General features: G+C 36.4%; 1 protein-coding gene across 1 annotated transcript in view; it reads right to left on the reverse strand.

The window, feature by feature from the left end:
- NUBPL (NUBP iron-sulfur cluster assembly factor, mitochondrial) overlaps positions 1 to 27920 on the reverse strand; it is a gene marked incomplete at its 5' end in the record, with an annotated part of 87976 nt that overhangs the window by 54514 nt on the left and 5542 nt on the right. Inside the window, 3 exons of the mRNA XM_082000832.1 lie at positions 3414 to 3504; positions 3595 to 3634; positions 17342 to 17432. Of these exons, the coding sequence (XP_081856958.1) occupies positions 3414 to 3504; positions 3595 to 3634; positions 17342 to 17432 (222 nt within the window). The remainder of the gene's footprint in view (positions 1 to 3413; positions 3505 to 3594; positions 3635 to 17341; positions 17433 to 27920) is intronic.

The following is a 27920-nucleotide window of genomic DNA, read 5'->3' on the forward strand; positions in this document are numbered from 1 at the left end:
CAGCTTCTGAAGTGTATGTTAAGTGAACACTGAATAGAAAAAGCTTCGTGCTACAAATGACACTGAAGAACTATCAAAACTTCCTTACCTGGGCTTTAATGATATCTTCAGAGAAAAGAACTCTCTTTTAAAAAACTCCAGTAAACAAAAAAGTACTCTCTTCTATCTCACCCAGAGGCAAGCAAGATTCAAAGAAAACGTTAACAGAGGTGAAAGAACTTTTACATGAAGATAACTGTGGCAGGGAAATTGGAAGAGTTAAAACCCAGATAAGAGAAAAAGATTACCCTGCAGTATAAATGGGCCTACAGTACATTCTGTTACATGAAAGAAGACATCACTTCTCAGCCACAACAAAACTTGGGGTAATTTCAAGGCACGTAAACTACAGATATATTTAACTGAAAGAGTTATTAATATGTTTATACAGACTCAAATGTCCCATTACTGTTTGTAATTCACTTTCGCTAGGGATGAAAAATCATTTCCTTCTGTATTTCTTGTTCTTTCAACAACTTATTATCATTCTTCTTTTCTGTTGAGCAATATTTTTATTAAAAGGACACATTATAGAATCAATATGCTATATATTTTCATTTATATACCAATTTGATACACATGAATATACATGTAATGTATGTAATACAGGATACTAAACTGTTAACTCTATTTGTATTAGAAGGCACATTTCCTTTGAACTCTGCTTAAGGAAAATGATATGATGTGTTCCAGAAAACCACCCTTATTGTCTTCAATATTATTGCCTGTTATCTACCAGTGTGACACCATACAACACACAAGAACAAAGGTAGCTTCTCAGACTAGACATGTGGCAAAAAGAGAGCCTGGATTTAAAAGGTGGTGTTTTATCTGAAAAGTTCAGAAAAAACTTCATATGCCAGAAGTGAAAAGAGACAAAAATGAGATTGGACTCTGGACTGTGCTGAAAAGCCATTCATCCACCAAAGTAGTAAAACCAGAGAAGGACAAATATACATGCATTACAAAGAGTGAGGTTACATGCAGTAAGTATATAAGAAAGCACGTAATGTATATATTTAACAAATATATTTTTCAAAGTAAGAATTCCAGAAATTTAAATAAGTTGCAAGTGTAAAAGAAGCATTTAAATACTCATTACAGTCACAGACCAATTATAAGTTAACAAGTTAATATGTTAACAAGTCCCCATCAATGACTTTGGAAACTAGGTCCTTCAATGCTTTATTGGCATATCTGAAGCATAAGCTCTGGAGAACAGATTTGTTCATGTGGAAAAAAACAAACAAGCATCCAAAGTTATTTACAGAGCGAACACATAGTTTTGATGTTCTTAAAACAAAACAGAAAAAACTCCACCATCTAACAATAAACACCATTATAAAATAACACCAGTGTTTTTAAACCAAAAGTCTGAGAACCTCTGTGTTTTCTAACTAACTTAATTATTTTAAGAATTTAGTATTTTATCAGTTTGTCTGAATGCACACAGGTTCCTTACACTTATATTAGACTATAAATCTAGATTAGGGAGCTCATTTAAATGGTTTATAAGTAGCTATAGAGGTAAAGCAGCTATTTGTTAGAGAATGTGGTTTTAGAAAGTTAAATACAAGAAGTACTTTACTCTTGCAGGCAACTTTATCCTGTCAAACAAAAGGTAATAGCCAAGACGAATCAGAACAGATGAAGAAAAAACAAGGAAAAATTTCAAAGCCCCCAACAGATCACAAAAATATTTCTACTATAAAATGGAATGATAGTACCTTTAAAAACATCATCACATGCTGTGGTCTTCTCTTGTTTAGGTGTACAAGGCTATAACACTATTGCTGCTACAGTTAACCCCTTCTTGACAGTGACTAGTAACTATGTCAGATGGGAGATTACAGTTTTTAAAACCAAAATAGCATGAGTTAGTCTGGAAAATTTATTAGTTATTTTCTAAAAACCACCTACACATCAGATAGAACCTGCTGGCTCTCCCTGGGATCTGTGAGCTTCTTTATTTGAAGAAGGAGATGCAAGCAACTTTTTCCAGCACAGATTTAAGGCTACTCTGGTCATCATGGAGAAGCAAAATGCTTGTGGGGAGAAGCAGTTTAGCTGTAAAGCCTTCCTCTTTCAGAATTCAGCTTCCACTGTCAGGGAAATCACTGATGCCCCGAGCATTAATGGACTTTGTCTCATTCCTACAGAACGATCGGCCAGCATTCAACTGCTTCATCGGTTGCTAAGGAGCAGCGAGCTCACTACACAGCATCATCCACACCCTCCACAAGGACACTGGCACATGCTTCCCATCTGGGGATACTCCTGACTGAAGTAACGGCACTGGAGTGCCTGCCAGTCTTCAGTCTCCCAGGGTCAAGTACGCCAATACAGCAGGTGCTAACTGTAGCTCTACCTTCAAGGTTTTAGGCTCTAGTCTTCATGAGCCTGGCCAACACAATGCAACACACAAAGAGGCCAGAACAGCCTTCCACAGTTATTGGCATGGATACTCCTTATTTTTAAAGGCCAAATCTAGACAAAGATGTTCTTCCCGAAATTTTGGCAGACACATGGCTTTTCTGACTAGGGCAATGACTGCCACTATTCTAAAGTCTGTGTTACAGGAGGATTCAGTAAAAATGGAAAAAGGCTGAAAAAGAAATATCTTCTTTTCAGTCATTAAGGAGCACAAGATTTGGAGGCATTTACAGAAGACATACAGAAACCTAGTGATCTCCAAGATGTATACATTAAATCCCTGGAACCGATGTCAGCTGTGAACAATTTGGGTCACTTCAAAGTCTAAACATGCAACCTCAATGCATTTTTTCAGCTGTTTGTCTCATTAGCACTTCACAGATCTATTCACAATAAAAGCGGGGAAAAAAAAAAAAATCTGTCCAGAAATAAAAAAGCCACGCCGCTTCCATATGCCAGGATATTTATTAACTATTAACATTACACAGAGATGGTATCTACTGATTTTTAAATACCTGTCACACGACAAACGCCATCCAAGGATTCTTAGTGCTGGTAAATTAACAAGCACATAAGGGAACACAGCTGTAGATACGCATAGATATCTATACATTCAAATCCTTACGCAACTTCAAAACGTTTTGGTTTTTTTAATTGCATAAAGAAACACAAAAAGGAATGAGAAGGCAGGCAAACTGGGTGATTCACTCATCAAATGCATGGAACATAGCTCTATTTGAAGGGGATCGGTAAAAGCAAAAAGTGTCAACTTTCCTTCTTACCTGAAGTTAAGATTAAATTCTTAAGAATTTAAGAAGACCAAGACACAAAAATGCTCACCACTAATATATGAAATAATGTCATGGACACTCATGTATCAGTTAAATGCACTTTAAAATAACTGATTAGTTTGAAACACAAATATGTACCTAAGTCCTTACCTGTCTCAACAATTTCTCAACAGCTGACATTACCATGAGCCCTCTCCACACAACTGGGGCAGTCTCTTCTATCAAGAAACCCATAGACATGCTGAAACAACAAAGCAAAAACATCAGCTTTCCAGCACAATACCAAGTACGTCTGTAAAGAAGCTTGATTTAAATTAAAACATATGCTCACCATGCGATTCCATAGTTCTTAAGGGGCCTCATTAGATTTTCTAAAACAGAAGCAAACAAGGGTTTTTTTGGGGGAGGGAGTTGGTTTTGGGTTTTGTTTTTATTTTTTAAAGAAATAAGCTTACCCAATTTTTTACCATTTAACAGCAGTTTTCCCCTCTCTATTAAAAGCATTTGCCTATTTTTCCCCCTCATCCCTTCAATACATGTATACACATATCTATTCTACCCAAGAACCTGGCCCCACTTTTTCTTAGGTTGTTACATTTTATTGATACCATTCATCTTTTGCCAGAATAACAACGCATTTGCCCATATGTCACTTTGTGCTGCCAAAACCAACTTCATCTATTTGTACGAAATCCCCATGCTGCGAGGCATAAATCCCTATTATTAGGCAGCCTTCTATTTCTGCAATACTTCACTAAATGCTGAGTCATTTATATCAGAACAAAATCAAAGTCCTACAACTTTGGTGGATTTTAATTTTATTTACAAAACAAATGAGATTTCTTCTTTTTTTTTTTTTTAAACTAAACTATTCACTTATCTCACATATCAGAAGATCATTCCCATTAACACACAAGTATTTTGGGGCAATTCTTCTGTATTAGTCTAATTAGTATTAGTCTGCTTTGGAATCCCAGAGAAGAGGTGCCAAATAAAGCCACCCCTAAACTACATGCTCTCAACAGCTCCAGGTCAGAAGTCCTGGATTTCTTCAGACTAGCAGAAATCTGCAGGACTTCTAAAATTTCTTTAGGAACAAAAGATGCTTATGTGAACATTGCAGAGGTAATGTCCTTGTCATGCTCCATATTCCTATGCTTTCCAATGTCAAGACAAAAAAAAAAGGGGGGGGGGAGAATATTGTAATTGTTCTGCCCACAACGGGGCAAGTAAGCAGAAAGTAAACAAAACAAAAAGAGCGTATTCAAAACAAAACCTTGCAAAAGCCGAAAGTTCCTCTTTATAGTCTCTGGATCTAAATCCACACCTTATCTCAAAATGGCGAACACACACACACAAAAGAACAACAGGAATTTTATTTGGACTAGCTGGTTTATTTTAAGAGCATGCACAGGAACCAGTAGAAAATAGAAAGAATCACCTTAAGCAATAAAAAAATATATTATAATACATATTTTGACAGAAAACTTTGATGCACTCAAACTAAAATATATATAGATAGTAAAATAAAAACAAGGAATATAATGCAGTGCATTCAAAGCTTAACTCCAAATTCAGGCAAAAAAACACCCAAAAGCATGCAAATTCAACAGCTAAACACTACAGATGAAAGCTTTCAAGCAATCAAGTAAGTGGGCATTCAAGCCATGTAATTTTGTAGAAATATGGCTGCAAATAAATTGGATGTTTTGGTTTACAAATCAAAAAGAACAAAATAGGAAGGTAAACAAATCACTTGCATGACTACTGTTGTTCAGGAATGAGCATGGAACTGCTACTGGAAAAAAGATGGGCATGGACTGAGGCACTGCATCAGCGTAATACAACTCCCCTCTATTTGCGCAGCTCTTCTCAGTGTTCAGTCAGGGCTTATTTTGGTGGTGTTACACCATCTAACCGCATTTCTAGGAATCGTAGTCTGTCTTCTGCTCCCTGCAGTAAGATAGTTTTGTTAAGAAGAGGTTGGTGACATTTGAACTTCAGCCTAGAGCCATTTCTAGGCACTGCTTTGGTGTCCTTGTAAACAACATACGTACTACCACAAGTTATAACAGTTGCAAGTCTTGAGAAAAATGACTATATATTTACCTATGAGAGGGCTTTTAAAAAAAAAGAAACAGAAAAAAACCCCTATCTGCAACAGCACATTTCAGTGCAGGTTCAAGGTCGTCTTTATTTTTACCATGAAATAGGAGTGATTTTAAGGAAAAAAAAAAAAAAAAGAAGAAAACAAAAAGGGGAGCCAAATCCTTGATCACTCAGCATGAGGACCAGGAACTGGAGGGTAAGGAGAATGGAATTTACTCTGCATCTAAGGAGATGCATTTACTCTGAGGAAATTCACCAAAATACTATGCCACTTCTCAGTTCAATCCAAGTGCCCTACAGTATGTCAGTCAAATATCCAGAGGCTAACATCTCAACATCCACTACCTCCATGGATGGTTTCTTCTGTATAGAGCCCTGTAAGACATGCTAATGTCACAGAACAGACACACCTTCAGAGATCTCCCTCTCCTTCACTTCAGTGGGTACAATAGGAGAGTTGCTGTAAGTACACAAACACTGACCTACAGAGTAGCCAAAGGGGCCTCTCTGTTGTTGGAACATGTGCACTGTTTATTTCTCAAGGGCAGAGTTTCATTTTATGAAAACTGGATCTTAGTTTCTTTGGTTAACAACAAGGACTATAAACTGCTCCAAGCAGCAGGATTTAATCAAATTTATACAATGCACAAGAACAATGCACAACCTGCTGTATATTCTGGCTATAATGTTCTGCATATTCTCAAAGTAATACAAAATACTGCAGAGCACCCCACTGTCTGCCTACTGCTAGAAAGCATTCTAAAGACTATCTCAAATCTGAAGTGCTTCAGCAGGCTCTGGTAATCACCCTTGTCTCATCAAAAGCAACAGGCATTCCTCCTCCTTCACCCTGGGTCTCATGAAGATTTTCTAAAACATAACACATGTAAAGAAGATTTAGCTTAATGAGATCTCAAGTAACATCTCTAATTCCCATTGCTTTCAGAGTAAACACTTCCTTCTCTGTCATCAGATGCCTACCATACAGCTCCAAAAATACATCACGCAACAAAACAGATTGCTTAAAATCACAATACACAGCGGTACTATGCCACCTATGTTAAGAGATCAATAAAATATCCTTGTTTACAACCTTTCAGTAAGATTGATGGCCCTAAATAAATGGATGCCGTGTTTGCTCTGAAAATCCAAAACCAGATCAGTAAGATCAACAGAGTGCCAATGAAATGTCAATAAATGCATTTTCTGGTAGGACAAGTAGGGCACTGGAAAAGGCAGACACATACAAATTCATTACAGCATTACAGCATATCACTGATTAAAAGAGTTCTAGGACTGGTCTGAAGGCTAGACTGTAATTCGTGGGGAAGAATGTTGTTCAAGTCATTAGGATGTATCTTCTGCCTTTTGTCTTGTCTTTTTTTTTTTTTTTTTAACTTTTTTTCCCCCAGAAAATCAAGCCTTGCAGACTATCCTGACAAGGTAACCGAGTTACTCCATTCTTTTTCTCTAGCAAGCCCAACATAGATGTTCAATGGCAGCTATAGGTTAGTGCAGCACAGAAAGTATGTACAGAGCAATATATATCATTTTGGCTGGGATAGAGTTAACTTTCTTTGTAGCAGCTTGCATGGTGCTATGTTGTGGATTTGTGATGAAAACAGTGTTGGTAATAGACATATTTTAGTTATTGCTGAGAAGTGCTTGCACAGTGTCAAGACCACCTCTGCTTCTCATGCTGCCCCACCAGCGAGTAGGCTGGGGATGCACAAGAAGTTGGGAGAGGACACAGCTGGGACAGCTGACCCCAACTGACCAAAGGGATATTGCATACCATATGCCGTTATGCTCAGCAATAAAATCTGGGGGAAGAAAAAGGAAGGGAGGGACACATTCAGAGTTATGGTGTTTGTCTTCCCAGTTAACCGTTCTGTGTTTTGGAGCCCTGCTTTCCTGGAGATGGCTGAACACCTGCCTGCTGATAGGAAGTAGGGAATGAATTCCTTGCTTTGCTTTGCTTGTGTGCACAGCTTTCATTTTCCCTATTAAACTGTCTTTATCTCAACCCAAGAGTTTTTGTGCTTTTACTCTCCCGATTCTCTCCCCAACCCACTGTGGGGGAGTGAGCGAGCAGCTATGTGGTGCTCAGTTGCCCACCGGGGTTAAGCTACAAGGAGACATTTCAATTCTTGGCTTAGTTTTCAGAAGAGGTCTGCTGACTGATATATAAGAGCAAGCAAAGGCTTACATTCAGTCTTATCAGGTAAAGATCATTATTCCAGAACACTGTGATGTTATAGTACACCTCCTTAGGAGGCATCAAGCTGTGTAAGAAAAGCAAGGGTAGCTTATAATTATTAAATATGAATATAGTGGACCATGCAACACCCTAGCAAACTAGTTGGAGCTCACTGACTGAGCGAGCACTAATGCAGAGGAGTTGCTCAGAGTTTTCAAGTGTCTGAAATAATGGGTAGGTTGTGGGGTTTTTACCATTTCAAAGGTAAAACAAAAAACCAAACATGAGATGAGAACACCAGAAGCTCAGATTTTCCTCCTTGTTAAAAATTTCCTACTGTACTTGGCTATTTTTGGAACTTGCCACTACAATGGAAGATCAGAAACTTCCTAGAATGATAACTGATTATATTACTTAATGTTTGTCTTCAAAAAATCTTTATAGTGGAAGTCACCTATCTGTCCTAACTGGATTTTGGTCATTAGGCAGGAAAGTGGTGCTTTTAAGTTGTTATAAGATGGGACATCTATAGGTAAATCTATCAAAAAGTAGAACAGTTGTATGATTTTCCAGTTAAGAACATCCTACTGACCTTTGCATGCAGATTACCAAATGCTTCCAAAGACACTACCAGCACAGACACCACTGCAAGCTCCACCACAGCTATGCTCTGAATGCATCTGTTTCCTGACTCTTAATTTTTATACAAGCCCCGTTTCTATAACACCCATGCACCAAAGATGAACGTTTTTACCTAACAACATGCTTCTGAGCTGGGGAATTACTACCTCATGTTACAGATGAGGAAATCAAGACCTGGACTGTGAAACTTGACCTAGGTTATTCAAGAATCCTGTGGATTTGAAGACCTATGCTGTGTTACCCCAAGGTCTGATGATCTAACAGAGCCATGGCTACACTTACAGCACTTACAATGTTGGAAAGCATGTAATGCCTTTTTTTTTTTTTTCATCCTAGATAAACATCTAGGAGATCTAAACAGTATAGGTGCATTTCTAAGTTACGTATTTTCCCTTGAAATTCCTAAATATACCTGAAAGAATTAAAAGTTTAAAAAGCAAACTGAGGCACAAACAGTGTATAGCAGAAGCTGTACAAAGTTACACATGTTCTCTAGAATACCTAAGTCTCAAAAAAAAAATTTAGCATCTTCACATGTAAGCATTAAAGCAGCAGCTTCAAAAGTGTATTTCAGAATAGCTCATAAGTTTAAGTATTTCTTCATCTTTTATAGTATGTTATTTAAATAAAACCCATACTTTAACTCGTCTGCATACATTTATCAAAATTTGAGCAAGTTGATACTTCTTCATAGTTTATACAAAAGCTAAAGGTTCTGCTGCTGTTTGCACAGCTCATCATTAGTTGAGCTCATCATTAGCTGACAAATTGCTATTTTCCACCTCCTGACATCCCAGTGACATCTCACTGCCTGAAACACAGATGTATGGCACAACAAAACACACAGCCACCATGCTAGTCAGAGAGAAACACTGCAGAATAGTCTGTGGATTCCAGTACATTAAACAAGATTATCTGAGACAAACTCAATGAGTGTGCCATACATACAGACAAGCTGAAACAGATTTTTGGGCATGGTCACTTGTAAAATCTCAAAAATCTTTGCACTGTCTAGTTTTTAATTGTGTACAATTTCATGCTGCAGCAACTACAGAATACTCTGTCACAATCTAAGTTAGAACTCCAACTCACACAGCACCTTCTGTTAATCACAGGCAACAGTAATTCTTCTATGACTGTTGCTATGTAAAAGGAACTTATTTGTTGTTTACTTTGAAAGTCACTTCCCAAGATCAATGTTCTGTAATGGGAGGATCCAGGTTCCAGTCAAGGACACAAAGGCTTCAGACTATATAGGGTTTCCAACAACAGGAGGGGCAAAACAAGGAAGGAAGGGGACATGGGACAGGAAGAATAACAAAAAGGTTTGGCTTTACTTGTATAAATGTAGATATCTCTTCCTACTCTGGATGCCTTAGGGACCCGAGATTTGTACAGGGCTAGCAGATTTGACAGAGGGCATAGGGGACAGCCATAGCTTCTGAAGGGGCAGCTAGATGCCAGATACCACACTGTAGCGTGTTTAAAGCAGTAGTGGTTTCCTACGCAAAGGCAAGTGAATTCCACTCACAGTGAAACATGGCGGAGGGGAGGGGGACAAATAGCAACAGGGCCCCACAGTATCCTGCAATAAAACACAGGGACACCAACCTATGTCAGAGGGGGAAGGATGCTGTCACCAAAAGAAGTCAGTCACAAATTTTAAATCATTGTTTTCACTGTAATCGTTGTTCTAGTTGCTTATGCCAGGAGCCCAGAATATTCTATGGCAAGTGACAGACTAATTGAGACTTCAAGCTTGATTTCACACTGTTATAAGTTTATTCGCAGGATTGCCCCAGAAATACTGCAATTTGTATTTTAAGCTTGAAGAGCTCCACACAAGGAAGGCTGTGATTTCCCATTACACCCCGCACTAACAGCGTTATCTAACCGCAAAGACATCACAAGTACTTAAACCAAAGCAAACTAGCAATGAGACTCAAAAAGCATTATTCAATGCTCACAGTTCAACTTCAAGAAACAAATGCAAAAAGAAATGCCATTTTTTTCCAAAAGATTTGCTTCTCTCATTTAGTCAGTCTACCAATCCAATTACCTGAGTAGGTTTTCCACTTTTTCCCCTCCTGATAGACTGCAAAGGAAACAAAGCTCTGTAAAAGCTTCTTCATTAACGGAACTGTTTTGCAGATATGACTTCACCAGTCCTACCTAAAAGCAAAAGAACTAATTGCTTGCTGGAAGACTACTTCAAAAACAGGTCTGGCACAAGTAAACAGCACAGGGATTTAGTCGTATCTTTGTTACATTTTAAAGCATTGCCGACTTGCTAGGTTTAAAATAGTAATACAGGGCTAATTTTAAGTATCTTGCCATTACCTTCCATCACAAATGTCTTCCTCACAATTGCTAAAATAACCCAGATTTTGCAAAGCCCTCAGATCCCCATGGAGCCAAAAAAGTTTATTTATAGTGCATCAAAAGCTTTATTAGACTAATTTGGGTGGGTTCTTTTCATTTGTTATACCCACGAGGAATGAAATAGGCTAATACAACACTCAGTGGAAGGTTTCTGCCCTGACACACAAAACCTCTGGGAAGGCTCGTGCTGCCTGAAGCACTGACTTGCTTCTGTGAGAGGGGGACTGCCCAGGTCAGTCACGTAACAGTGCGACAGATAACAGTAAAGCAGAGCAGGGAGAGGCGGAACCCGAGGGGCAGACGTTAGCTACGCATTATCTTTAATTCAAGAGCTAACTTCAAAAAACATTCCAGTTAACTAGGAACTTCCATTGTTTTCAAACCAAAACTATGGACCTCAATACATTTGAGTCGATTCAGCCTTTTTAGGTTCAATGTTGTAACCAAGACCCCAAAAAAAGAATGCAGGTGAAAAGACATGGAAGAAAAAAACCTGTTCAAAGGATTATGTGTAATTTAAAAAACAAAAAGCGCACCTGGACGTTGATAACATAGATGTTATGTTGTTATAGATGTACAGTAAACTTGTTGATTCTCCACTTTTGAAAAAATATGTTTCTGTATATATTAAATCTTCCCTTTTGCATTTCACATGAATGGCCTCATACATCCTCCTGTGATTTTATTCTAATTTCATCACTTGTAAAGTGAAGTTCTATTACTTTACAAGATTATGACCATCAAATGAAGCAAAGGAAAGAGATACTAGCTTTTAAACTCTTACTGTTACTTTTAGCCTCTGGTCACTATAGGGAGAGGATTAAAATGCCTTTTTTTTTTTTTTTCTATTTTTGATGTATTCCACTTCATTTCTTTATTCTGAAAAGTCACTCCATTGTACTGCAGAGAAGGGCAAACAAAGAGTGAAAATAGAGCAAGAAACCCATAGAGAGAAAAAAAATAAGTGAAATTGCAAGGTAAAAATATTGATAAAATTTTGAATTAGTTACAGTTCTTTAATTTTACTTCTAGCAGAGAAGAAGGATGGAAACATTTATCCCTCTGAAATAAGCAAAAAGGGAAATGTGTTCAGTGTACAAGCAAAATCAATCATTTTGTTTATGTATGTACAATTAAATGTGTATCTACGACACTACCATAATAAAACCATTTTGCAATTTAGTTCCCATTTGTACAAAAGTTGAACCAGACAAACCATTTGTATCTCTAAGAGTAAACTTTATAATGGAATGAATATTTGCTAGCCATGATCCATATCAAAACATTTGTAATTACTGGACTGCAGGATTAACAACATGAAGAATAATACACTTCCACTTTCAAGTACTTGAAATGTATTTTTTTCAGGTTACATTTCAGTAATTTATATTGCAATAGCATTTAGCAAAATTTAATTTGCCATTTATCCAAAAAACACTGTTCTCAGGAAGAGGCTTTAATTACTACACTACATTTCTCATCTTGTACTTTTTTGCCTTACTTTTTTTGTAATTTTAAGTATGAATTTATGTATAATGAAGAATAACATTTTAATAAATTAACTGTCTAGAGGGTTTTTATTTTTTAAAACAGCAGCTAACAACTGTATGCCTGTAAAATAATTCCCTGCAGAGTTGGGTATCCTCCACCTCCTTTCCCTTCCAAGTAAAGGTCATCAATTTTTTCAAGAAGTGAACTCAATAGCTGAACTAATCCAGTTACAGGCTTGAGGGCAATAGTCAAGGTCCAGAGTAAAATAATTAACACTTGAATATTATTCTCATTTTCAACTACCTCATGACATATGAAGGAGCCTCCAAAATATAAACCACAACTAATTACAGCATTCTGAATTACTACTATGTCACATGTAAGATACATGGGACTACTCCAGCCACCCAGATAAACTGGGATAAGCCATCACCAAAAGTAAAAAAAGGTTTCAGTTCAGACTTCTTTCAAAATAGAATCAAAAAAGCATATCATTAGACTATACACAATCTAAAAATCACATATTCACAAATCAATAGCTGATGGCAGTGGCAAATATGACTTTTTTTAAAGAATCAAATTTAGTTTTTATTTAAATTAATTGTGATGCAGTTCCACTGGTAAAACATGATAAAGACAACATTGAGAATACAAGCTGTGTGTTTAAAATTAAACCCTTATGTAAGATCAAGAAACTTCTTCATGGTTACTGCAATAACTACCCTACCTATGTAACACTTTCTCTATTAAACTAGTCCATTCCAAATTTTCTACTTATAACCCTCAAATGGATGCACCACAATCCCTTGATACAGCTATTTCCAGCAGACATTTTTAAACAGCCACAATAGATTTAATTTTAAATTCTCACTTTCTGTTAGGAGCTTCTGCTACCACAATATGAAGAGTAGCAGACGTGTAGATGTGTCCCAGTGAAAAAATGCAAGTGTCCATTTCTGACTTTAGAATTTTATCAGTAATTTCATTTCTATAGCTCCTGAGATATTATTAGACTCCATGGGGCCAGACAAACTACTGCTAGCTTTCTCTCAGAAATTCCTTTTATTCCAAATTTTGAAAACAGATGCCTACTACTGATCCTCTGAATATACTTTTTTATTAATAAAAAAGACAATGAGAATATCATAAAATGGCAACAAAGCTTTAAAATATTAAGAAAGCACTCAACTGTCATAAAGAAAAAAGCCACCAAAACCTCCATAATCATATATATTAAGTGAAGAAATGTTACACTTACCTGGCAAACTGGCAATATCTTTTTGGCAATATAATAGCTTTTACTCTCTGCCAAGTAGTTTAAATAGATTTTTAAAAAAGGAAAAAAATGAAATTATGCAGTTCACTAAGCCAGAAAATGGCTTTTAAGTAAATTATTTGAGGAAAGAAGAGAAGTAATGCTTTTGTTACTCGTGTTCTAAGCATTGCTCTGTTGTATGTACTGTAGCTGATGTTAACATGTATTCCATAGTTAGATAATTCTCCATTAGCTGATCAAATTCATTTGTGAATTTATTAACCAACATCTCCCTGACCAGTTAAAGTATTCTGAATTACACCCTATGTTAGCAGACATTCCAATGTAATACAGTTTGCAGAATTAAATTAGTGGAGTATCTTCCATTTATACACTTTCCCCTCATTAAGAACTCCTAATTCATTTTGAAAACTTAAATTATAGCATAACAATAATAATTTCTATTCAGAAGTAAAAGTTGCTGCATGGATTTATTCTGTATGGTACTAGGCATCCCTAATCCCTTTTCAACTGCTACATGTGAAAAGAGAAGTAGAAATCAAAGAGTGCAAGAGTGCTCAGAACCTCCCAGGTTTACACTACACATTCGTTTTCAAAGCCAGGCCTCACACTGGAGACAGCAATAGACTTCAAATAGAATTTTTGATTGCTATGGTATTAAAAATTTTTTTTAATTGACTTATTGTTATGTACATATTGTTAATGCACATCTTAACACAAAACTTCCTCGGTTTGCTCAATTACTGTACAAAACAGTATTTGTTCAGATTTTATGTTTTATTCTTTAAAATGTAGTAAGAAATCAGAAAATAACACTAAACCTCATTATACCAAAATACAAGGGTCATACATATTTTTATATGTACACCTAGATGGATCACTTCCTTGCAAATTTATCCTATCTGTCACTCATTAAAGGAATCCTTGAAGATCACAATTAAAGCTTCCTATGCCCTCCACATTCCTGTTTTCAAAATGAAATCACCTTAATATTAGCTAGTTTGCCAGCACTTTCGCTGTTGTTACTTTACAACTGCATCAATTCAAGAGTTAGAAGTGCACAGAGAAGTAAACTGAATTCCTGAAATAAAAATTCTCTCCTGTTATCATTCATACTGAATTACTACACTAGTTTCTCAGTAGACTTGTGTAATGTGTCAAGCTTATGAAATACACAACTTCATTTCCTGTCAGTTAAAAAAAAATAAGGTATGTTCTTAAATCCTGATAGTATTTGCTTGTACATTCCACACAGAAGTAGAAAGAATACATTTTAGCAATCAAACTGTTAGTGCTTACAAGTCAACAGCAGCAATTTCAATTCAGGGAAATCCTCCAATTTCTTTCCATTACATTGAATTCCGTATTTTTAACACTCAAAACATGTTAAGACAAAAGCTTATAGTGAATTCTCAGCTGTACACCCAAAATATCTACAGTCACTGAAATTTATACACAAACAAAATTGAGCTGCCCTAGTATCTGACTAAAAATACTCTTAAGCTCTTGCATTCCTAGCAAGTTAATGTGCCTAACTGTATGAAATACACTGGGCAACTTGCTTCTTATTTGTGGCTCGTGACATGGATTTAGATTTGTTATGGATTGATAAAATACATAGCAAAATGTGTAAGAAGGTCAAAGTTATCTAACCAATTTTTCAGGCAGTGAGAAAAAAAAGAAAAAGAATCAAATTTTTACCTGATCTCCTTCAGAAAGGAAAAAGGCAACGTCGTATAAAAAGGAAGAGAGAAGAGGTATGAAGAACACCACAACATAATCCCTTCTGTGTTCATATTGCGTAATGTACTTCAAATGCAAAATTTATGGCAAAAAAAATCTGTTACGGGACAGCACGGCCTATATGACACATACCCTCAACGGGGTCCAAAGTACAAAAGAATGCAAGAATACTTCGCATCAGGAAGTCAAACTCTACCGATGATTCATGAGAGGGTTCAGTTATTTAATTATTACACAACAGAATGAGCCTTTGACTTTCAAAAATAAAACAGAAACCCAACAAATAAAACCAAGTACTCTCCTCTCTCTTAGAAACTAATCTAAATAAAGCGTGTATTTGTAAGCCAGGTACATAAATGTAGAGAGTACTCAATTTGACAATTGCCTTTATCCAGAATACAGGGTATAAGCATAAGGAGACAGAATTTTAATTATATAAGAAATCCTAAGTATGCCACTTCTTAATTTTTCAGAGGCTAATATTGCAAGCTCAATAGCCACCCTTTAAAGATATTGGCACTGTTTCATTCTGCATGCTTTATACCAAGTGAGAATGTATAGAACAACCACCACAACACCCATGCACATGCAGAAGTTAAGATCAGTTACAAATGGACATTCTACAACAACAGCAGAGTAGATGTGGAAGGACTGAACACCTCTCCTATGAGGACAGGCTGAGAGAGCTGGGGTTATTCAGCCTGGAGAAGAGAAGGCTCCAGGGAGACTTTACTGCAGCCTTCCAGTACTTAAAGGGGGCTTCCGAGAAAGATGGGGACAGACTTTTTAGCAGGGCCTGTTGCAATAGGACAAGGGGTAATGGTTTTAAACTAACAGAGGGTAGATTTAGACTAGATAAAAGGAAGAAATTTTTTACACTGAGGGTGGTGAAACCCTGGCACAGGTTGCCTAGAGAGGTGGTAGATGCCCCATCCCTGGAAACATTCAAGGTCAGGTTGGACGGGGCTCTGAGCAAGCTGGTCTACTTGAAGATGTCCCTGCTCACTGCAGGGGGGGCTTGGACTAGATGGCCTTTAACAGTTCCTTCCAACACAAACTACTCTATGATAACTAAACAAAGATCATGGCATGAAAGGAAGTGGAAGGCATAGTTAACTTCCCTTTTACCTAGCAATTACTGCCCACAAACATTAATGGGTATTTACAGTTGATTATTCCACTTTTATGTCCCTTTTATGTCCTATCTAAACTGATATATGTCCTTGATCTCTCCCTGTCAACAAGTATTGCCAGTTTGTACCTTCTTCAGTAGGATCCTAGTACTTTATAATGTGTAGACCAGGTGTTATAGTGTGGGACTGTTTTTGTCTGTGGTTTCATGTTTTAAATTTTTATAATTACATGCACTTTATCACAGGACGGGCAAAACAAAGCATTGAACAAATCCTATCGCCTCAGGGTCCCTACCACCCCAAAAAAGCACACTCCCTTGCAGTCAAGCATCACATAAACAGGGTATGAGGATAAAGCCATTCTTCAGTTTCACCCTTGGTTGGCCTGAGCAGAAGTTAAATTTCTGAAAGGTAAACAGTGTTGATGAAACCTTCTTACTCTAGGTTTTCCTTATTTCTCCCCACACTCTTCTACCTGAATTTACTTTTCCCCAGACCAGAATCCTTCCTAGCAGAAGGAAAACTAGGTGTTTTGTCTTCACCTTCTGGTAGTGAAGTCACCACCACTGTATTCCTAAACACGAAACTTCAAATGAAAATTAATCAAGTGGCCTGGCATGCTTGGCTGAAGAAAGAAAGATCAAACACATGCATTTCAATGATATTTTATACAAGCTACTGTAATGATCCTTCTCTTATTTCCTAGATTAGTCTTTTTTTTTTTCCTAGACTAGTTCTTGTTTTTTAATTTGGAGGTTGTCTATAGTGCGAACGTGTATAGTAAGTTTAAAACTACTGACATTAACCTTTATTTCCTAGCTACCCTTTCCAGCGTCTATTCATAATCCATGAAACTCCCAGAGCCTGTAGACCAACGTTAAAGAAAAAAAAAAAAGGATCCTGAACATGCTCCTGGTTGTACAAGCTAGTCTTGAAATCAACCTCATTACTACAAATGAAAAATAAAATTAAAAAAAAAAAAAATTACACTGTCTTCATCTTCTGTTTGCATCTCTTCTGCGCCACACCAAGAAAGCACTAATGAGTGGTCCACGTTCATTCCTCTAGAAAGAGGATAGCAAGAAATACCACTTCCACTTACTTGGTGTTAATTCTGGGTTTCCTTTTAAGTTCATCATCTTTGGAATTGAAGGTCCATATATGTCTGCATCAAGTAAACCAACTTCTTTCGTCTGTAAGGAACAAAAAAAAAATTGTCCAAATTGTCTTCCTTTATGATTTATTAGTTCTGTAAAAGGTCAAAATTGCCCATAGAAATAAAAATATGATCTTTATTTGAGACCTAAGTTATCACTGTTTCCCCTCCTCTAAATCACAATTGAAACATTTCATAACAGTGTCTTTACAAGTTGAGCCAGACGTCTTCACAAAATCTAATTCTCAATACATAAAATCCTCACTTGCACATTTTCTTACTTACAATGTAGACCACAGACTTTATATAAACATTATAAACAATGTTTTCTCTACACCATGTACATTTATGCAGAAATAATATTTTAACTTTTTAACACTTTTTTTAAACACTTTTGCAGACCTCTAGATGCAAGTCTCTGAAGCCAATTAAGCAGCCATAATGTTTTACTCAAATGCATTTACACAAAAGAATGATAAAAAAATAGGTTTATTCAACTACAGATGGTACATTAGGCAACAAACGTAAAAATTATTTCAGCTATGTAATCTAGACTTAGAAGATCCATGTCTATATTTTTTTATAGATACACATACATATTTTGTGGAAATAAACTATTTTTCTTACAGATGGCACGACACACTACCAATTACAAAGTTCTGCAAATTAAGAAGCAAAGAGAAAGCCCTTTAATGTGCTGAACGTCAAGATTCTCTAATATAAAAAGCTAACTGTATTCAACATTTTGCAAAATTGCAAGTAAGTATGTTTAAGGGCTTGTTTGAAAGGTTAAGGCAGCAATGGAAGCTTTTCCAACAACGCCGAATCAGACTTCCACTGTCAGTGTTTCAAAATGTGTGCTTCGTTTTTTGGATGAAGCTTTCATCATTTGGCATCGTACATTAAGCCATTTTGTTATCACAGTTTTGATGGGAAAGATGGAGAGAAAGACAAAGGCTCAGTGATAACTATTAAGTTTCTGGTTAAAAGAAGGAGTATAACGAGGCTTTTAATGCAAGTGTACAGCATCTCTACCCTTCAACAGGATTTCTAAACATGAAATGAATTCTCTGGAATCACAATCAGTTTGCTTGGATTTTTTTTCTTAAAACAGAAATGCAACTGGATTAAAAACATAGATATTTAGGCCACTACTTCCAAATAAATCTGGAATTCAATAAAGATGAACAAACTAAATCATACAAGCCTAGACACCTGAGAAGCAAGATTCACCCTTTTTATTACAACATATATAATACTTCGGGTTTGGGGGTTTGTTTTCCTGGGGGCTTCCTTTCTTTTTTTCTTCTTCTCTTTTTTTTTTAAGCTGTTGATAGCAAACCCTGAAGACACCCTTAACAGCTCAGCATTTTAAAGTTTCAAATTTACCTAATATAAGCTAAATGTATCTTAAATTTTACAACTGAGAAGTAAAAAAAAAAATGCTTTACCACACATGATCTACTAAGTACTTTGAAAAACAAGTTTTTACTACAAAAATCAATCAAATTTGGGTTCAGTTATTCAATATACTTCTTTATTAAACAGAGCAAATCATATGTAATTACCTGGATTATTTCATTTTGGTATTTTAGTATTTCTTTCTTTACAACATCTTGTGAAACCTCTTACAAAAAATTTCAGGAATTATTCTGACAAATTATTCTACTACTTGCCTATTGTATGAAAGCTGCAATTTCAAAAGCTTGAAAAGACCCATTTTTATGTTAGATTTCAAAGACATCAACAACAGTATTAGAGCTTCTTCGTTCTTGTACAAAATGCATATTTTAACACATTAAAAAGATTCATGACTCATTCCCTCTATCTGTGTCGGCAGCTAATCGAGCCCATCAAAACATCATCTAAGGGCTGTGCCACCTAATTACTTCTGAAAGGAAAGTAAATATTTGCAGAAAAACCTACACAATGTTTTAAACCTGACTGACATCCTTTCTCTCAACTTTTTGAGAGGTTTTCCCCCCAGCAAGGATCATGACTATCCACTGACTAACTACAACGATCTTACAACTCACTACAGTTTTATTTTCAGCCTAAAGGAACTTAAGATATAGAATTAACTAAATTCATTAGATTGACTTAATGACCTCCTGAGCATAGTCAAACCTTCACCACCACAGGCCACTTGTTCCTGGGAGTCAGCAGGAGTGTATCAAATTTCCTGAAATGAGGAATAAATACATGCACACAGGAGAAAGATATCCTTCAATTGTCTAGGAGGACTTTGCAAATTCAGCTGCTACTCCAAATTACAAAGCTGATCTTTGTTTCAAGCTAATACAATAAACCTGACAGTTTCTCAAAAAAATTTACACACTCTCTCAAAAGTAAGAAAGATGCCTGTTACCAATATACACTGCTTTTCTCCATGGATATGGATCAATAAAATGGTTTTCTTCAAACAGAAAAATAATTAACAGATTCTCCAGTTTCTGCAACTCTTTTGTTAATGATAGCACAAGTGTTCCTGTAGGCATGGTGCTTTCTACAGGATTATAGAAGAAAGGTCTTCTGGAAAATCTTTAAATCACTAGCAAAACCTCACTCAAGATAGCCTAAGGTAGGCTTTTTTTTCTTCACCAAGCAATTCAATATGTTAGGTAAAAAGAGTTCACACTGCCTAAAAGTAGCAGCTTATACAGAAAGCATTAGCCCAATAAGAAGGTTTTGAGTTTTGTTTCTCCCAACTATTCCTGCATTTGCAGTATGTAAGCATCCCCAGAATACTAATAATAATCCTTTACTCAACGTATAATTATCCTGAAAAATTATTATGGCAGCTACCAAGGGATCTTTTAAGACAGGCACAGCACAGTCCAGCATTTACTATGTTTTAAAATCCCCAAGAGACAAAATAATTTTTATACACCTGGATGCTACCAGATGAAACTGTTAATCAGAATTACCAACACCAGATACTTCTCATGCTGAGTGGAGTTTAATCCAGATGCATGAGTTACAATAATAAAAAAATTTTAATAAATTGTGTTTTCACTCATATAACTCATACCTCATATAAATCAGCACATCTTTCAAAGTACTGCTGTATTAAAATAAATCCTAAAAAAGATGCGTAACATCAGACAAGTCAAAAAAGAACATCTGGACAGAAGGAATAAATTACAGGGGATCACAAGCAGGGCCAAGAAGACAACTTAAAAAAAAAAAAAAAAAAGCTCTAGGATTCCTCTAATGTCCTCTGACATTATTTTCATATGCATATACATTTCATACCGATGCTGAATAATTTTTTTTCTGAAGTAATATTAGGGTTATGCAGACAGACATGCACCCAAGCATGTCAAAGTCCCCCCTGCTTCTAATCGTTTTTCATAGCACAGCACATACCACTGCTACAGCCACCCTCAGCACTCTGTAGGAAAAGATGTCAGGTAATACAACTCCACCATCTTCTTATGGCTGCATTTTCTCCTCATGAAAATACTTCTATCCTGTGCTATTAACAAACACCATTCTGTCTCTCCAGCTACCCAAGTTCAAAACAGTTATTCTCAAATTACATTTGTCCTTTTCCTTCCGCCTGCCCAGATATGCAAGAAAGTTTGAGTCAACCTTCAAGTTTACTACACTTGGAAAATACTTTCTCGAGACCTGTGTTTTTTTGTTGCCTGACTGCAAGTTCTGAACAGCTTAAACTCTGAAGATATAACTGACAATGTAATCATCCCCATATGACTTAACTGCCACTGGACATATGGCAAGCTGCTCTGAAAAAATATACTAAAGTAACTCATGCAGAATTATCGACCTCTTCAGTAAGGTCCTTGTCAATATTCCATCAGGCAAAGAGAACACAAAATTAGAAATAAATACACTGTCAGCACATGAAAACACAGAAGTACTCTATTGGCCTGTTCAGCAAGAAGCATACTTAAACACTCACAGATGTTCATATTTACCTTCTTATCAATGCTTTTAAGGTTTCCATCCTCCCTAGCTAAGTGTTCTCTAGCACAAGCTAACTACTGCTAGCATTTGCTCTTTCTGCAGTGCTGATGCCAGCTGCCATGGTCTCATCCGATGATGTGAGCTCACGACCACCAAAAAAACACTTTTTTTTTTTACAGGATAAAGGACTGCGGTAAAGAACTATAACTTCTCTTCATCTTCTGCTTTTACATCATTGACTACATCATCCTTTTTACTTCACCACTTTTTACATCATCTTCTCAGCAAGGTATTAATTTGCCCAGTTAGACGTGTCTAAAGATTTCTGACACATATTCAGCATAAGATACATCTATATAATCACTGCATCTCTTACCCCGGAATAAATACAGTAAAGTTTACATTCCAATTTAAAAACTTCTCTCACCTACATTAAGAAATGAAAATAAGTTTTCACGATCACCAGGTATAGGGTCTGTATTTACAAGAAAACCAAATGCTACATCAATAGATAAAGAAGATATTCTTGCATATATCCCTGAAAAATCCCTACAGCTTCATTTTGTGCAGTGTACAAATTACAGGCGTAGATAACCCCACTAAAAAGATCTTTTCCTTTAACTTCTCTGGCAGGATTCTCAACTTAATTAAAGTTCAGTTTAGCCTTTGAACTTGGCCACTGCCTTGTGAGCAACAGCGATCTGCAAGATAGCTGTACTCTGAATTAATGACTTTCAAGCTCTGAACTTAGTTGTAATAAATCCTTTTGAGGGAAAGAATTAAAATACAGTTGTTGAAGGTCATATTAGACACAGTCCCTCTATATATTTGTCAAAATCCAGTAAATTTTGCCTCCTTTGCTTTTTGTTACACAGATTCAAAATTATTCAATTGCCATTACATTTGTTCTCTTAGGCAGGTGAGTTTTACTACACATGGTCCTTGTACAGATGGCATAGGTCCATGCTAATGATAAAATGATCCGTATCTTTCCTCCTGTTAACTATTTTAGCAGACAGTTAAGAGTTGTTTAGTCTCTCAGATAGACCTCATGTAGGTTCCCTTTTTTGTCTTTCAGGTAATATTAACTATGAAATCAATTACATTTTCTAGTAACAGATTATTCAACTAAATGCAACCGGTTCTAGTCATATATCACAGCGAACCGCTCCACACATGCTTCTGTGTTCAGTGGAGACTCTTGTGATGTTCATTGATTTCTTCCAAGGAACAAGCCTGATAAAAGACTTCATGCCAACAGAGAGAAAGAAGGGGGAGGGAGGAAAGGGAGGGGGGAATTCACTCACAAAAAGATGCTATAAATAGCTGTTAATCAACATAGCCCATGTTACTGCTAAACATCCAGAGACTCTTTGCCAGCGTTAATGTCATTTTTGCTCATCTTTTCTAAGACTTTTTTTCCATACTTGGTAGGGCATATGTATCCCCACTGGACGTTAGTAGATGATATTTCACTTTGAAGTAAAATCTGCAAACCACCAGAATTCCCTGGTGTTCAGCTTGGGAGGGACAGAGGCACAGGTTAATGAGCTGTCATCGTTTTATACGGTGAAGGATTCCCCACATTAGAAGCACTCCCAATACTCAGCAGCTGCAGCCCATTCCAAAGACAGAAATTCCACCTTTGCTCAGTGAAGGTGAGTTATTTTTAAAGCTGATGCTTTAAAAATCCACCACCAGGACCCTCAATTTAACCTTTTAATGTCATTATAGACTTAGAGCTAATTCCAAACTGCAAGCAGCAACACACAGGACAAAAGAGAACTTAAAATCAGGATAGGCTCTGGATTTCTCATTTGACATACTGACACACTGAAAAGCCATCTTTTAATCCCTAATTCTCTAACTCTTTCAACTGCACACTATTTAAGTGCCTAGCTGTTAATTGGATTAAAGCCAAAAAAGTAGCATTGCAGTTTTCTCACTCTCTATCCTAGAAATGCAAATTATTCTTTTTAAACACTCACTCTTCTACTGGTTTAAAAGCCCTTCTCCTTCATATGAAGATCTTTTAATTTTCTGTCAGCTGCAGAACTTTTCTGGCACTCTTTTCCACAACAGTCTGCAGTAGAGCTCCTAGTCAGATTCCTAAATAATCAGGAATTCAACTTTATTTGGCCTTCTTGCACATTATGTATCCTACTGATAAAAACAACAGTTCAATACAGCAGCATTTTAAAAATAAATTACCAAAATCCAAAACAGAATCCCAAACATTACTACATTTCTACAAGATGCCTCACTGCTTTCACAGCATTCCGAATTACTATAAATATACTCCACCTTTCACATCAGTCTCTCTCTCTGACATCTGCACTAGGCTTTCAATGACTTCAAGACTCAGGATGCAGGTAATTAACTCTATATGCAATACTTAAAAACAAAACCAAACAGTAAAAATTTTTATTTTCCTCAAATTAAGCATATAGCCATTTGCTTAAAAGAAAACATTTTAAGTAGCCTTAAGTTTAAAAATATTTTTAATTGCACTCATTTTTACTTGAAAAGCAGTAAGATTTTTAAAGCTTTATTCTCTTATTTTGTCAGCTGATCAAGAAGCTGAGCTGTCATTGCAAGATAACCCAAATCAATGCCAACTGGCATCTCCAGCTTTACTGACACTTTTTAGCATTGAGAAACAAGCATGAACACCTTATCTATAGCAATTAAAGTCTTCTGATTCTCTAAGCAACGAAGGTAAAGATGCCTAGAAATCAAACTCTAATAACAAGTAAAGCTGCATGGGAGGAGGACAAAACAGGTCAAAACTTGCCTTCATGCTATAATTATTCATGAAGGAGTCCATTATTGTCTTAATTCTTCTAGATTTGTTTGGTTTCCCCACATGGAATTTTTTCCTTACCACAAAGAAATGTATATACATTGTGAAGTCATCTGTTAGTGCAACAAGTCAAATATTATCCTGTAGACACACAGTTTAATTACATGAGCCAAATATTCAAAATAAAGCTAGAATGCAAAGAACACAGGCTGGGTGGACTTTGAGTAGTCTGAAGATTAATCTGTGTTCTTTCATTAAATAACATTTTGAAGTAATTAGAACTAATTTTATTATCACAACAGCTTATTCACATGAAGACTCTGCTTGTAACTACATAATTTCTATGCTATAATTTACTATGTGTTTGTGAGAGACCTCTTACTTGTGGATGTGTATAACAGGCAGATGTCACATGAGTTTTCTGCTTTTAAAAAAAAATAATAATAATCTGCACTGTGACATTTTGACTGTGATATTGTTTGAATAAGTGTTTTTCATTTAGCTAATCATCAACTTACCCCAGCTTTATTTCCATTACAGGACAATGTGTTTGGCCTTTTACAGCCCGAGGTTCAATGCAATACAACAGGGGAGAAGAGCTCTGCGCACCCCTCAGCACTCCCCTGCTGGCCACCTTCCCCAGTACAGAAACATTGATGGTCTTATATTGAAAATACTACGTTGCTCAACAACCAGTGGGTTTGCTTGGGAAAACAAAGGCCACTCCCCGAGATAAAACCACCCTTGATTTTTTTCAAATTTTGGTCCTGGTCTGCTTGACCCAGTAATCCCCTGACACAGAGTTAGGCTGGAATAGTTAACACTGATGCCTTTAATCATGTGCCCCTACTACTGCAAGCAGAAGCCACTTGCTTATGCTTACATGCTAATTTGTTCCATATGGTTTTACTTCTTGCTCCTTTGTCCTTCAAAATACAAAAACCATTTCATCCCCTAGAGAAAAAATTTAGATCTTCCTGCAAAGGAGAGTCAAAGGAAATCTGACTGGGGAGCTTGCCTCATAGTGACAGCACAAGCATGCAGCCTCCCAACTGGATTTGTGCCATCCTTAGTCATGCACAGCTGGTGTTTTCTCACTAAAATACTCTGTTCATAAACAAGCAATCTCTATCCTATTATTGCTGCCATCTATTAATTCAACTTGTTGCTACTATAATACATCGTCTCTGGCCAGGCAGCTTTCGTAGTCATTCTAGCCTGAATATGAATCGTCCTGGCACAAAACACAAAAATTCTTCCCAAGTGCTCCCAAGGGAGTACAACTGACTGCTGGTACATCAAAAGAATGAAAAGAATCCACGGTCAAACTAAGCAAGCAATTAAAAATAGGACACAAGGGTAAAACTGTAAGTTATTTCTTATTTCTATATCAGACAGTATAGATTTATAGGTCTTGGAACACGCACAAGAGCTTATACAATTCTTCGCTAATCCATCTACAACAGGTAACCCAGGGTACCAAAAGCTTAATATTCCAGAAAGGATCAGGGGCCTGCCCTGCTCTACATCAAAAAAACAAAAACAAAAAAACAAAAAACTCACCAAAACAAATCTCCCAAAAAACCTACTTTGTCTTGGACGTGGTATCTAGGCATCTAAATGAAATCCTGTCTTGAATTATTTACTCTGTATCCATGAGGTAATAATATGCCAAACAGACTGAGCACCAGCATGCAAGACTTGGAACTCCTGAATTCTAAACCCAGCTCTGCCAACAACACTGTGTGCCAATGACAATGTCCAAGGCTCTGTCAATGCCTTAATATTTCAGACCACCACTATTAACTGAAAAAGCTTCCATAGTTTAAAAAAAAAAAAAGATGTATCTATAGAAACAGTGGAGTTCTGGTTTTGTTTTTTAACTACAGAAAGTAGAGTTTTAAGTGAAAATGGAAGGAAACTTTCTCTTATCAAGAGGACAAAATATTCTTTTATGTTTTTACTGTTATTCTTCTTCCAGCTTATGACATTATCAAACAATAATAAGATGTCACAGCTGTTACTGAAAGCAGCAAGAATCTATTCTAATCCAATCTCCTCTGAAAGCATCTTCAGATCTGTGGACCTCCCGCACCAGAAAACAGTTTTCTAAATAGTCCGAGACCTGTATAATCTCAGAAAAAAAGCATTTGAAAGATCAGAAGACAACATGATTTTTTGAAGTGATTTAGTTCCAGCATACTACTTGCTTTGAAAATCTAGTTACAAACATTAAACTTGTAACAGAAGCAGACTGTATCTAATGAAGGAAGGTCAGACCTTTATTGTCATGGTGACCTATTTTTCTTCAGGAGTTCTTTCTTTCCTCCTTTAAACAGTACATCAAGTTCAAGCATCAGTTTCTATAAATCTGTATTTTGCTTATAAGAGACATAAGGACTGCAATGAAGTTGCAGGAGGCTGTTGAAGCTCGGATCTACTAACAGAATCATTACTGCTTCCTCAGAAAGAGATGAACTTACAATAGCAACGAAGGGAAGGGTAACCATGGGAAGGTGATGCACAACCAGTAGTTTTTAAAAGTAAAATGACGAAGTCCATTGCTGCATGTCAGAGCTCAAAGACATTCACTATAAACTTCAGCAAGAGGCACCAACGGACTCTGGAAAACAACCTCCTTATTTATTTCACCATAACAAAACTGAACATGACAATGATCCCTACAATTCAGAGCACTGGACCATCCCAGCCTAGATCAAGGTCACAGAGATATTCATTTCATAACCTTGACTCACAAAACTAGTGAACTGAAATCAACCAGAGTACACAAATGAACATACCAGCAAATTCAAACCCAAAGGTTAAACATAAACATTACATATGCCATCATTATCTTTAATTAAAAAGATATTAATGCATGAACATACAGCTAGAATTGCATTTATTCAATCCACCTGAATTTCATATTTTCTAATCTGTAACTACATTGATGAACAATTTTGCCACAGCATCAGCTTGCTAAATTGTGACCATTAGTTCATGCAAGTCACAGCTACTTCATCAATTGCAGCTGCTACTCATTGATAAACATCCACTGGATGCTGGCCTCCAATTTTACACCAGCACATAATCATAATATCAGAAATTACTAGTGCATTCTAACTTAACTTGTTTGGCTCAATTTCTTTTAAAGGTATTTCTCAGGTGCTGATTTTCCAAGTAACTCCAGCAACAACCTCTTCAATCATTCTAGACTATGGTCTCTCTTATTTGTGTGTTCTACAAGCGTTTTAATGGGCTACTGAAGTGGTGTATCACATTATTATGTTTAAAGCCAGATGTTTAACTCCTAACAAAGGGCATAATCCCAAAAACTTGTGTATGTCAGAATTACTAAGGGATGCTTTTATGTAAATATAAATTTAAACAATGCACAAAACTGCATGTTTGAAAAGTATCAGGCACAATGCAAAAAACACTTAAGTTGGTATAGAAAGTTATGTGCAGTTAGTTGACATGGTTTCCATGGAGCTACTCCATGACCATGCCACAAAACAGATCACATTGCAGGATTGCATTCATTTTGTAAAAGTATTACAGCAAATGCCATGTTTTAAAGTTAATTAGAAGGAACTATTCAGTTTTGCTTTTCAAGATGACAGATTTTTTTTCTGAAATCAAATTACTCCAGCAGCCTATTTAAAAGACAGAATTAAAAACTGTGAAATATCAGATGCCATTACAAACAGTACATATTTCATATAACAGCTCTAAACATACTCCTCTTATCAAGTATGACTGAGTGTATGGACTTTTTTTCATCTTTTACAG

The sequence above is a fragment of the Phaethon aethereus genome (assembly GCF_964289735.1).
Source record: "Phaethon aethereus genome assembly, chromosome: 5".
Lineage (NCBI taxonomy): Eukaryota > Metazoa > Chordata > Aves > Phaethontiformes > Phaethontidae > Phaethon > Phaethon aethereus.